The sequence below is a fragment of the Chlorocebus sabaeus genome, chromosome 9 (assembly GCF_047675955.1).
Source record: "Chlorocebus sabaeus isolate Y175 chromosome 9, mChlSab1.0.hap1, whole genome shotgun sequence".
In the NCBI taxonomy this organism is placed as follows: Eukaryota; Metazoa; Chordata; class Mammalia; order Primates; family Cercopithecidae; genus Chlorocebus; species Chlorocebus sabaeus.
The window spans coordinates 8,146,542-8,159,767 of NC_132912.1; the positions used below are offsets into that span (position 1 = coordinate 8,146,542).

General features: G+C 58.5%; 1 protein-coding gene across 4 annotated transcripts in view; it reads left to right on the forward strand.

Annotated features, from left to right (window-relative positions):
• The first annotated feature begins 2,216 nt into the window (after positions 1-2,216).
• Positions 2,217-13,226, forward strand: part of GATA3 (GATA binding protein 3) — a 29,860-nt gene continuing 18,850 nt past the window's right edge. Inside the window, exons 1-2 of one of the 4 annotated variants that reach the window (XM_037983328.2) lie at positions 2,217-2,540; positions 12,315-12,924. In XM_037983328.2, coding sequence (XP_037839256.1) covers positions 12,684-12,924 — 241 coding nt within the window. In that variant the 5' untranslated portion in view covers positions 2,217-2,540; positions 12,315-12,683. Of the gene's footprint in view, positions 2,541-10,711; positions 10,792-11,686; positions 11,920-12,314; positions 12,925-13,226 lie in introns of those variants that run through there. The other 3 variants (XM_073018707.1, XM_008002226.3, XM_008002225.3) reach the window with 3 other exon arrangements.

A 13,226-nucleotide genomic window follows, 5' to 3' on the forward strand; every position in this document is an offset into this window, starting at 1 on the left:
GAGAATGAGGACAAGAAGCCGGAGAGGGGAGCTTGGAGGAAGACGCATGTGGCCCCTCCGGCCTAGTGGACAGCGAGTTGAGGTACAGTTAATGCCCGGACCAAGGGGACGACTGTCGCCGCTTTGGTGACCGATGCCCCCTCCCTGGGCCCCCGCCCTAGTCCCCACGGGGGAGCAGCGCGCAAGAAGGGAGGAGGCGATGTTGGGACCCTCTGGGGATCCGGAATGCCAGCGATACTTCTTTTCCCAGCAGCAAGGACCTTCCTGGGACAGGCCAGGCAGCCCCCACCCCCTCGACCCCGTTCGTCAGGGCAACAGGTTGGGTGCAAGCTGTCAAGAGATGGCCTTCTCCCTGCGTCCTCGAAATGCGCCAAGAACGTGGCTCTGCCACTTGGTGGCGGAAGGCGGGAGGGACAGGGCAGGAAGGTGGAGGAGGGGCTGCATTCGTGACGACGGGGGGCGGAGGGGGAAGGACTTCGGGAGTCCCCAGAGGGCAGACAGACCTGGCCAGCTTGGCAAATCATAAGTCCCTCTCCCCGGACCCTCGGCCTAAACCTCCCCCAGGGGCTGTGCGGCAGAGACACACACCGGTTGGCTGACGGGCTGGGGTGCGCCTGGGTGGAGGCTGGTTTGGGGTTCTGGCAGCTGGAGGCAGGCCACGGAACCAGAGGAGAGGAGAGGGCAGGAGGGCCCACCGCGCAGAGCTGCCGCACGGCTCCTAGCGTGGCGCCCCCGGCCTGGGCATCGCGCTCAGCCGCTCTTTGAACCCCATGTCCACGCAGCTTCGCCCTCACCCCACCTCCACCTCTGTCCACACCTCAGTTCTCCCGACTCTAAGGACCAAGTGCCTCGGCCTCCCCGCCACGAAATGGCCACCCCCAAACCCTTAGCCCCATGAAAATAGCAACTCCTTTCTATCCAACCGGTTGGAGCACAAGAAACTTCTTGACTTCCTGGCCCAGCCACAGACAAATTTTGTTTTATTTCTCCCCAAAGATTTATTTATTTTTAATGTCAGTCTCCATATTCTTATTGTATAAATATTGTGAAGGGAAAAGTCTACCTGTCAAAACAAATGGACTCTGGCCTTTCTACCCCAATGTTTATGGAGTTTCATTTTACTCTTGCCGAAATTTATTCATGACAGATTCTCTCTCCGTGGATTATTTTGATCTCCTCACCAGCAGGGGTAGGGATGGCACCGGGGAGAGGTGGTTCTGCAGGGAGGGCTGGAGTTTACATGGCCCTACGGGTGGCCCAACGGGATCATTTTCTTTCTGACATTTTATCTCCAGCGCGACCTCTGATTCCTGCTTTCTTATCTCACTCTCCTAGAAGTAGATTTGTCCTAGAAGTTTTCTTAAAAAGAATTGAGGCAGGGCACGGTGGCTCACGCCTGTAATCCCAGCACTTTGAGAGGCAGAGGCGGGCGGATCATGAGGTCAGGAGTTCGAGACCAGCCTGGCCAATATGGTGAACCCCCGTCTCCAGTAAAAATACAGAAAATTAGCCGGGCGTGGTGGCGGGAGCCTGTAGTCCCATCCACTCGGGAGGCTGAGGCAGGAGAATCGCTTGAACCCGGGAGGCAGAGGTTGCAGTGAGCTAAGATGGCACCACTGCACTCCAGCCCGAGTGAAAGAGTGAGACTCCGACTCAAAAAAAAAAAAAAAAAAAAAAAAAATTGAGACCCCTAGAGAATCCCCCCAGCCTCTAGTATGTGTGCCCAAGGATACTGCATCTCCAAATATTCTTATGTCTACTCCAAGGAGGGTCAAGGGGTAGCAGCCAGTCACCCAGCATCCCGTACCTCCTAACTTTTACAGGGCAACTACAGCTCAGGAGAGATAAAGGTAGAATGGGGGCGTTTTGGAGGCGTCAGCATAGACAGAAACAGGAGAAATAATCTGAAGCGAGAGGGAGAGCCCTGGAGGGCAGAGACCCTAGCTCCTTCGCCCTGCTAATGGATGCCACTGGCCAGACCAAGACAAGCTCCCCCTGGATCCCCACTGCTCCCAAAAGTGGAAGGAAAATGCCATGCATGGGTTTACGCCTACGGTAATGACCTAGTCCACACTTCTGATGACATGTATAGTGTTAATTCCAACCCTACCAGAAGACAGCGGGCTGTGCAGGCGCCAGGTGCCGGTCACATTTCAGGCCGCCTTTCCCCATCCCCCGCCCAGCTCGTCAGTTTCACACACCCCTGATGTGCGGTTTGCCTGTTTGCAAAAGGGTGAAATTCACTCCCTCGCTCTTTCTCCTTCCCTCCCTCCCTTTCCCTCTTCGCAACCCGGAAGAGCTCCGCTCTCTACAGTGAGCAGGAGAAGGCGGAGGGGAGGGGGCTCCCAGGAAGAACGCACATCGCCCAGGTTTTACCTCTCGCTGGAAGCCCGCCTGAGATGCGGTGAGCAGTTCCAGCGGCCAGGACGGCAGCGGCGGCCACAGTGGCGAACTCTGCCTGTCATTTCTGCCTTCAGATCTCCGGGCGAGTCAGGAAAAAAAAATAAAAAACAGCTGGCCCTCGGGAGCGAGCTGCCCAGGTCAGTGAATATCACTCTCTTCCCTCTCTAACTCCGCACGCCCTCTCCCCGCTCCACGTGGAGGAAATTAGGAGGAGGCCTCCTCTCCAAAGGGCAGACTGCCTCTGAAAGAAACTAAACTAGAACCCAGTTCTTATTGTTCTTTTTGGTCCCTGGAAATCTCTGGGTTTCTGTGGTGACCTTGGGCGGGCACGGTGTTGTGAGTGTGTGGATGCCCTCGTTTGCGGGAAAGAGCTGGTAGAAGTAGGGATGTGAAGAAAAACCCAGCGGAAGAATGAGAGCCCGTGGGAATGCTTGGAAAGGGCCGGAGACACGTTTCTCACTGCAAGGAGGGCAGAGGACTGGGGAAAACAACTCCTGTGCCCAGGAGCCTTCTCCTAAAGGTGGCTTCAGTGTCAATTTCGTGTTTATTTTCCTCTGTTTTAAAGCATGTGTTGAGGCTCATTGTCTCTGCATACAATTAAATAAACAGCTGTGCACTGTAAGATAAAGTTGGAACCCAGATGTGTCAGCATCTGGCATACCCCCGGGAAGCTAGGGGCTGGGAGGCTTCTTTGCTTCCAGGAGCACCCTGAGGTGGGTGAGAAAACCGCAGCCTCCCCAGAGGTTGCCCAGGGGCATCCGAAGCAGAAGGGGCAGAGAGGAAAAGATTTGGACTTAACTCCTGGGACATCAGACCAACAGACCTCCAAAAATTCACTCAAAGGCAGTTGCCCCCTGAAGACAGATCATGTTAAAATGTCAAGGAAGTGAAGTGAGTCTGGGCAGTACAGCTGCTATTATACACGCCTTTTCTTTCTCTGGGATACCGACAGGGTGCCTGAGGAAAGTGACATGGGTGATTCTGGCAAGGGCAGGGAGGAAAGGGAGTCCAGTGGCGCAGCATCTCCCTCGGCTTGGTTCCCGTATTTCCTGGTCCTTCTCTCCTCCCCATTGTCCATGCTCACCAGGATGCTGGGGTCGCAGATGGGACATTAAGAACTTTAAAGGGATACGTGATGAAGCAGCATTTCCGAAGTCTGCTTACCGGCTGCTGCAGGGAAGGTAGTGGTAGTGGCCATGGGTGGGCTGGGGGCTAGCCAGTCATGTTGAGTCCATCCAGGCATCTGTAAATCAGATGCTTGGGGACCCACATGGCTGGCAGTCTGTGTGTGTGTGTGGGTGTGTGTGTGTGTGTGTGAGGGGCTTACCATGACCTATTTGTGCCGTTCAGAAGAATGAAATTGTTTTCTATCCATTTGAACCCAGTCGGGATGTGGTGTCAGTTCAGACCAAGACCCCATCGGATGTCTGCTCGCATGGGGGGTCTGATTATGGAGTCTCTGGGTGGGATCAAGCACGAGGCTCTGCTTGCAGCTTCCAGCCAGCTGCCTCCTAAAGCCCAAAGTCCCTGGCCCAAGAAGCCACAGGGCTTAGAAAATGCCAAGCGGCTGCAATCCACGGGCCCATCCTCCACTCTGCACAAGAGGTCTCTGCCAGCCCCAGCACTGGGGCTGTTCTGTCCCCACCAAAAGCGAGGAGACCTGGCAAGCTGCATTTTTCTGTATTTGACATTTGCAACCTGCTTTCTTGCAAAAGATAAATGAGGTGGGGACAGTCAGGGGTGCAGAGAAGGGATGGGAGTGGGAACTCCTGAGCATTTTTCGGTAGGGGTTTTCTGTTAGGGTTTCCAGCTGCCCCGGGACACACAGAGTGCCTGGGGAACCGGCAGGTACCTGGGAGCCAGGTGGCTGGGAACCCCTCGTCTGGAGGTTACAGCAGTTTGTGTCCTGGAACCACAGGAGATGGCAGGGAATTAGGGATCCTGATAAGGTGTGTGGGGCAGATCCCAAAACCGCTTCTGTCCTCTAGCATTCACTTATTTTTAACCATTTCTAGGCTGTACTGAAGTAATGTCTCATTCTTGGTGCCTGGGCTATTTTACACACAAATGTGCATTCTTCTCCTGGTATGTCTTTGTGTGCAGATCAAATCTTTCCCATCACCTCTTTTTTTCTTAATGGTTGGAATAACCAGAGAGAGGCTTTGCAGCCTCCAAGGGAGCAAACTGAGGAATCTCCTTTTTGCTTTGGTTGCTGGGCTGACCGGAGCTGGGGTGCAGAGGTGGGTGCGGCAGCGAGCAAGAAGCAGCTGCCCGAGGCGTTCCGGCTGAGGTCCGCCGGGTGTCCGTCGCTGCTGGACTGCTGGCGCTAGTGAAGAACAGACACATGCGTCTGGTTGCTGTTTTGTTTTATATAACAAATTGCTTAGGGTCCGCGAGGTGGAAGGCAGCCTACAGCTGAGCTGCCGGGAGGGAGAGGCTGTGGGTAGGGGGCAGCCCAGGACCAAGGGAGGCCGGGAGAAGGATGCGCACGCCAAACCTCCTCCTTTGCACCTCTGAGCCAGGCACAAACATGGATTTTTTTTTTACCATGGGGTCTCTAGCACGTCCAAAGGAAGACACGAATGGCTTGTACTTTTAAAAGTTCGCCTCTACTGTCTCCAGGATCTGAACGGAGTCCTCCTCCCCCTCTTTTCCTACCCCTGCTGTGAACACTCCGCCTGCCAGATCGTCCCACTACAATCACACCCCAGTTCCTTGGCTAATAATATAAAGGAGTCAAAACACAATAGTCCCCAGATAAAGCCCTCCTTCTCCTCCAAAAAGGCCTAACTGAAGCAGACGGAGGAGACTCGGCTGAGGCCAGCGCTGGCGGCTGGGGCTGTAGTTGGCCAGGGGCCTCAGGAGCTGGGCAGCTGTGAGGAGGTGGGTGTCCAGGCCGGGAGAGTGGAGAAGGTGACTCCGACTGGCCGTCCTGAGCACCGCGTGCACCCCACCTCACCCGGCAATGCTAAGGCCTGGTGGGTCAAGCCTTGAAATGGGTGAATTTTTGCCAGACTGGAGCCTTTCCTAGGTGCAGGGGCTGGAATCCTGGGTGCTATAGCGGTGAGGTTGAGGGGTGCCCTGGGAGACAGGAGAGGCCAGGTCTTGAAGTAGCAAGCTCCTAAGAGTCACTGATGCCACTGAGGGCAGGATAAGCGGTCCAGGGCCGCCGGCTGGGCTGCCTCCATCCCTTCTTTTTCTCCGGCGGCATCCACCTGTCCCCCCACCTGCCAAGGCCAGGAGGGAGGGAGAGAGCTGAAAAGGGCACTTTTCCTCCAGGGTGACTCCAATTCCTTTCCACTCACCCTCAAGGCGAGTTCTTTCTCTCCCACCCAACCCAGGGCTCCCCCCAACTGCCACCGGCCTCACGTGTGCATTGTTAAACCCGAAAGCAGAAATCCCCTGCCTTCTCCCTTCCCGTCTCCCCCTTTCCGTTGCACCCCTACCTACCCAATTTTTATCTCGCTACAATCAGGGGTTTTCTCAACCGGGGAAAAGGTGGTAGTGGCTGTGGGAGGCTCAGGATCCCTCGAAGTGGAGGCCGGGGCCGGGCTGGGGGCGGAGTGCGGGGGCGGGGGTAATCTCCCAGCGCATCTCCTCTTTTTTGACTCTCCCCACCACTCGAGGCTCCTCCTGGCCTGGGCGGGTTTCCTTCCGAGTTTTAAACGGTGGTAGATGAATAAGCAAAACAAACAAACAGGAAAAAAAAAGAAAAAAGAAAAAAAAGAAAAAAGAAAAAAAAGAAGGAGAAGAAAAAAGGGCAAATCAAATCACATACCACCCCCAAAACGATGGCTCATTTCACAGGGAAGGTAGACTCCGGGCCCGGGGCGCGTGGGCGGGGGGGAGCCGCGGGGAGAGTTGCCCCTTGGACGCACCCACCTCCATCATCTTCCCTTTGCCAGTGAGTTTTGAGGTCCCTCTTTCTCTGCTTTCCCCCAAGTTCCCTGCTCGCTGGGTTTTGTTTGAGAAGAGCCAGCCTTGCTGGGCCGGGATCCTCAACCAGCATTGCCCACTGCCCGGCTGCTTTCTCCTCCCGTTTAGATCTTGTTCCCCGCTCTCCGCATTTCAGCTCGCCAGGGAAAGAAAAAGGGGGCCTGGGTGGCAGATGCAGAGATAATATGTATTTAACCTGGGCGGTCCGGGGCGCCATGCCGCAGCGAGCTCCCCGCGGTGTGGCCCGCGCAGCCGGGGCCAGCGGTGGCGCCTGGAGCCGTGTCCCCGGCGTAACCCTCCCGCCCGGCAGCCGGCGAGCTGTTTATACAGCTTTACCTGTGCTATAGTCCTATCCAGTAAAAACCCTCGCTCGGCCAGGGTAACCTAATCCAGGGGCCGAGGCGGAGGAGGGGTAGTGAGACTGGCTGGGTTGGAGAGGGAGGTGTGCGCGCGCCACTATCCAGGATCTCTCCTTTGCCCCTCCTCCCACCGTAGGGAAGGAAATTTGGACATGGTTCGGGTGACCGAAATGGGGACCCGGGGCTAAGGAGGAAGGAGGCCAGTTTTCACGGCCCCGTCCTCCGGCTTCTCTCCTTTGAACAGGCGCTGGGGACCTGCGCGGCGGCCACAGCTGGACGCGCGCAGGGAAAGGCGCGGCGATCCCGGGGGCGCCCGGCGTGGGCTGGCGAGGCCGGGGACAGGTTTCCCGCCCTGGCCTGGCTCAGCTCGCCCTCGCCCCGCTTTCATCTTGCCCCAGTCGCCCTTTCCAATTCCCACACTGAAGGCAAAGCGAGCAAGGAAAGGAGCCGGCGCCTCCCCAAGCGGACCCTCCCTTCCGCGCAGCCTCGGCCACTCTTCCAGAGCGCCCCGGTGCGGACTGCGGCCGGCGCAGGGAATCGAATTAAACGCCTCTGGGCGGTTATTGTCTTTCGCTAATTGCTCGAACAATGGCCTCTATTAAAATGGAGACACCCAATTAAAGGCCCCGCCGGGCCGTGCTCTGCTCCCGGCAAAGCTCTGGCCCCCGGCCTGCGGCGTGCAGACCGCGGGGCCGCGGACCTGGCTGGTGCTGGGCGCTGGCGCCGGCCTCGACACCTTTGGCCTCCACTTCCTCCCCAGACTCACAGCGACAGCGGCCGCTTCACACTGTTTTTATTGACCGATCGCAGCCCCGCAAGATTGATCGAGCTGGAATGGGAAGGGACTTCTCCTCCCCCAGGCCCGGCTCGCCAGGGCCTCGGGCCGTGCTGCAGTTTCTGGCCTTTCGTGTCGCTCCCCGCCCCCCAGCCTCGCAGATTCCCGGTTTCTTTTCTGTCTTTAACTGCGCGGCCGGGTCCGCCCAGGCCGGCGCCGGGGCTCAGGGGGGAGGGACTCGGCGGCGCGGCTCGGCTCCGCTTCTTTCTCCTGCCTGCAAATATTTGCTGCCTTGCTGGAAATCCGACGATTTCGCGCGCGCTCTGCTTGCAAAGTCTTTAAGTAAACACGCTCAAATGACCGCCCCAGGCGGCCCGAGGCACGCTCTCTCCCCCTGCGCGGGATTAGTAACTTTAGGACTTCGACCCCGGGGCTCCACTTTGCCGGTTACCCAGGTCGGGCAGCGCGCGGGCGCCAGGGGCCGGTTCTCCAGGCACCTCGGCCCCGCGGAGCTCGCCTGGAAGCATCGGTTGCCTGGCTCCGGTGGGTGGTGCGAGCATCTCCGCACCCTGGGTCCGTAGCCCTAGGGCTGAGCCCCGGAAAGCCGCGACTCCTCTCTGCACCGTGGCCTCTGCTTTCTGTACCCGACTGGGTTTCCCCACTTCCACCGGGACAGGGTCTCTTCGCCCCTGGGAGGGCGGGTGGGAGGGACTTGCACGTGGGCATGTGTTTAGGGGTGTGTGTGGGTCCCAGCTTAACCCCTACCAAGCGGAGAAACTCCGGCTCCATTTCTCACCTTTTCCCCAAGAGGACACACATACCCGGCTCAACTTGACGCCTAAAGTAGCGGCTTCCAGGCCTGGGGTTTCAGATAGGCCAAGCCGGCAGCCACTGCCCCGCACGCCGCCCCGGGCCCCCGCTCCTCTCCAGGCGGTGGCCGCGCCGTCGCCTGCTCAATTGCGGGATGCTTGCTCCCAGGGTCCTAGGCGTCCAGGTTGATCGCCAGCCCCTTACCCTGGTGAGGGAGGCCTTGTGCCCTACAGAAGACCCGGGCCCTGCAGCGGCGGCGGCGGCGGCGGCATCCTCCTGGTCGCCTCCTCGCTTTCCTCCACCCGAGCTCCGCTGGCTGCTCCTTGGGAGGAAGGAGACTCGCTAGACCAGGCCGAGGCCCAGGTACCTGGGGAGGGGTCGCGTCAGGTCTGCGGGAAGGCGCTCAGGCTCCTCCGCAGGAGGCCAGGATCAGCTTTGTGGCTGTGGCACAGGGAGAGTCAGGACCACCTTTTCCCCCTTCCCCCCGGCCAGGAGCCCCCTTCCCCTCCCCCGCCCGCCAAGGGAGGAGGAAGCCCGGCCTGCTCTTGCTGGCGAGGCGGGTCATGCCGGCGCCTGGCCTGGCCCGGACCCCCGCAGCCCGACTCTCCGCCTCAGGCCACGCGCCGCAGCCTCTCCAACCTCGCTCCCTTCCCCCTTCCTTCCCCGTGGGTCCCGGGGCCGACCTCGGCCCTCCCTCCTCGGTATCCCCCTCCCATCCTTTTCCCTCCCCCGCTGCCCTGTGCTCCCGGCTCCAGGGCTGGGCCCGTGACGTCAAACCCAGTGTGGCGTCGGCGAGACTGGCCGGCGCGGGCCATCAAAAGAGCAACGTCCTCTCTCCCAATTACCCACTGTCAGTCCGGGAACAGGGGCGGACCGGCTGGGAATTAAATGTTAAATACCCCCTACCGGCTGGCTCCATTACCCGGGGCATCCAGCCCCAGGCCCCCCACCCCTCTCTGCCAGCCTCAAACCACCCAGACCAAGAAGGGCCTTCGGAGATTTTTTATTTTTCTAAAGGTGGGGGTTGCTGTTCTCCATCCCCGGCCAGTCCGACTTGGTGCTGGCAACTGAATTTAAACGAATAATCCCCATTTCCCCATTCAAAATTAGCGGAGAGGCGCCCCCGCACCGGAAGGCCTCCTCGCCAGTCTTTTCTTTTTGTCTTTAAAATAATTCTTAGCCTCAGAAGTTAGCATTTTCAAGACCTGGCATCCGCAGCGTTTCTGTCGCAGGGACTTCTCTCTTCGGCTCTGAGGTCTCCGCGCGCAGGACCCAGGGCTGCTCTTGGTTTTACGCGTGGCTGTAAGCTGGGCTCACGCTGCGTGGCGCATCCACCCCCCAATTGACAGGCGGAGAAACATTTTTCATTTTTTCTTTCAGCTTCTATCCTTCATCTTAATCCCGGGATTCTTAGCAAAAAATGCATGTGCGTTCGTTTCTCCTTGTTTGTGGAGAGGTTTCCGGTGAATGTTAGACAGCAACTAAATAATTAAAAGGTTTAGAGAGCGCTGTGAGCAGAAGATGCGGGCAGCTTGGCTGGCCCGGGAGAGACGAGTGGTCAGAGAATGAAAGGAAAATCGATGCCTCTTAACTGGGCAGCCTAATAACGGGAGACCAAGTAGGCTCAGGAGAAACGTGGGGGGAGAACTTTCTTTAAAAAAAATTAGGGTTCTTTCTTTCTGTCTTATATATGGAAATTCAGCCCTGATTTCAAACAAACATCAGATTTAAGAAGGTGAGGACTCCAAAGAAGATCCAAACGCAAGACCAGGAAGAGCTACGTTTCCACTACTTCTTCCAATACATTTCACTAATCTTTCTACAGAGATAGTGTTTTAAAACACGACAACCCTCACACACCAAGTTGAAGCTGAATATTGATGTTCCTTCACCGCATGAAAGGAATCCTTCAGAACTTACTTTCAGGGACGGCTTCTTCTATCTCGAATTTTTGCATTTGTAGGGAATTTTATGGGGTCGAGGAGCGAAGAGGGAACAATGTCTCCAAATAAAACCCCAGATTAAGGTCTCAGCCCCATCGGTGGGATAGCCTGCGGGGGAACCCACTCCCTCTCCTCGCAGCATTGCCCTGGGGGCGAGCAGAGAGTGGATTTGGAGTCTTCTTTTCCCGCCTGACCCCTGCTCGCCAGAGCAGCATTTTCGGGCCGGCGGCTGCAGCCACCCGGGCGCCACTAGGGGATGCAGTGGCTCAAAGGACCGAGCGGGCCGTGCAGGTTGGAGCCCGCGGGGCGGGCCAATCGCGGGTAGTTCGCAGCCTCGCCCGCTGATTGGCCCCTCGCGGCCCCGCCCCTTCTCGCCCCGCCCCCCTCTCTGGGGCGCCTTGCAGCCTTGTGCCCTCCGCGCCGGGGTGCCCAATGCGCAGAGCGTGGCCTGGAGACACGCGAGCCGGGGAAGGTCGCCGTGGAGTCCCGACCAGAGGCCGGGGTTGGGGTCGGTGCAGACTGAGGGCTGGTTTCCTCGACTGGGGGAGAAACGCCGGGAGCGAGAGTAAGTAGGGCTCCGGGCGGGGCGAAAGGAAAAGTTGGGTCCCTGGAGTGAAGACCGAATTCTTTCTGTCCGTCTACACTGAGCGTACTCGGGGAATGAGTTAGAGACAGTCTCTTCCTCCCCTCCCGTCCCCCTTTCTAATCCCTCACTGTTGCCACTCAAGTCAAAAGCACACATTGATTACAAATATTAGGTCTGGAAAGGGCAGCTGCAACAGCTGAAGCGTGTTCACTCTGGGGGCTGGAGAGCGCAGAAGGCTCGGGAAAGAGGTGACAGTGACAACAAAATTGACACGGGCGCTCCAGTCAAAGGCATCTCTCCTTTACCCGATGCCTCACCCTCTTAGGAAGTCGGCCAGAGAGGCAAATCTCAAAGCACCTTGACACGAAACATTTTGTTTTTCTGATCAATTTAACGCGCACGTCTCCCCACATCGCTGCGCTCTCCCAAACAGTCTGCATTGGGTCCTAATAACGATCCATGCGTGCCTATTGTTTAAAAGTCTGAAAAAGAAAAGTCTGCCCATCGAAATGAACTTCATGAATGGGGCAGGCTGGCTGCACTGGGACGGAATCGTCCACCCGACCCGAATGAATCGGCAGGAGCCGCGGCCACATTTAAAGGGCCAGAGCGCGCGTTCCCTCCCGTCCGCCCCCAAGCCCCGCGGGCCTCGCCCACCCTGCCCGCCGCCCCTCCGCCCGCGGCCGCCCTCTGCGGCGCCCCTTTCCGGTCAGTGGAGGGGCGGGAGGAGGGGCGGGGGTGCGCGGGGCGGGGGGAGAAGTCCTGGAGCCGGTTTGGGTTGCAGTTTCCTTGTGCCGGGGATCCTGTCCCCTACTCGCCAGCGCCAGGCTCCTCCCCCCTCGGCGCGGATGACACTAGAACCTCCTTAAGTTGCGTCGCGCCACAGCTGTCTGCGAACACTGAGCTGCCTGGCGCCGTCTTGATACTTTCAGAAAGAATGCATTCCCTGTAAAAAAAAAAAAAAAAAAAAAAAAATACTGAGCGAGGGAGAGAGAGAGAGAAGAAGTGAGAGAGACGGAGGGAGAGCGAGACAGAGCGAGCTACGCAATCCGACCGAGCAGGTCGTACGCCGCCGCCTCCTCCTCCTCTCTGCTCTTCGCTACCCAGGTTGGTACTGGTGACTTTTTTTTTTTTTACGTTTTATTTTTTGCCCCCAACCACTTGGGAGGACGTAAAGCAATTTTAAAAACTCAACTCTCCTCTTTTGGAGGTTTTCTAGGTGCTGAGGGGACGGTCCCGGGACCAGCGTCCCCGAGGGAGGGACTTGTTCTCCAACTTTCAACAGTCAGCCCCGGGACTTGTCCTCCAAGTTGCTCAGCCAGCCCCGGCTCCCGCGAGTCGGGCTGCAGGGACGTCCCTGAGAGTCCTGCGGGCTCCCTGGCCGTTTCCCCGCGCGCCTGTGCGGGTCTCGGGTGCGCTGGGCGGGCGGGCGGCGCGAAGGGAGGTGGTGCCACTCCAGCAACCCAGGGGCTCATCCAGGTCTCCCCTTCTCTTCCTTGCAGGTGACCCGGGAAGGGACTCCGCCTCGGAGCGGCTGAGGACCCCGGTGCAGAGGAGCCTGGCTCGCAGAATTCCAGAGTCGTCGCCCCTTTTTACAACCTGGTTCCCTTTTATCCTGCCGTACCCAGTTTTTGGATTTTTGTCTTCCCCGTCTTCTCTTTGCTAAAAGACCCCTCCAAGATTATTTTTTAAAAATCCTCTCCTTTGCTCACCTTTGCTTCCCAGCCTTCCCATCCCCCCACCGAAAGCAAATCATTCAACGACCCCCGACCCTCCGACGGCAGGAGCCCCCCGACCTCCCAGGCCGACCGCCCTCCCTCCCCGCGCGCGGGTTCCGGGCCCGGCGAGAGGGCGCGAGCGCAGCCGAGGCCATGGAGGTGACGGCAGACCAGCCGCGCTGGGTAAGCCACCACCACCCCGCCGTGCTGAACGGGCAGCACCCGGACACGCACCACCCGGGCCTCGGCCACTCCTACATGGACCCGGCGCAGTACCCGCTGCCGGAGGAGGTGGATGTGCTTTTTAACATCGACGGTCAAGGCAACCACGTCCCGCCCTACTACGGAAACTCGGTCAGGGCCACGGTGCAGAGGTACCCTCCGACCCACCACGGTGAGTACGCCCGGGGTGCGGGGGCTCTTGTCGGCTGCGTCAGTTGTCCCGGCTTGGGGAGGTCGGGAAGGACCTGAGGGCGGGGAGAGGTCAATCAAAAGCCCTCATCTGCCGTTCCTGGTTCATTTACAAAAAAATTGGGGCCCGGAAATGGGCAAGGAAGGCCTCTGGCTCGTCGCGAGAGTGTGTTTTGAAACAGTCGCAGCAGGCGCCTCTCCCGGCTGGTGGCCCTGGGGCCTGGCGCTCACCTGGCGGGGGCCAGGCCGCAGCCCTTCGTCCCTGCGCGGCTGCAGGTTTTGGGG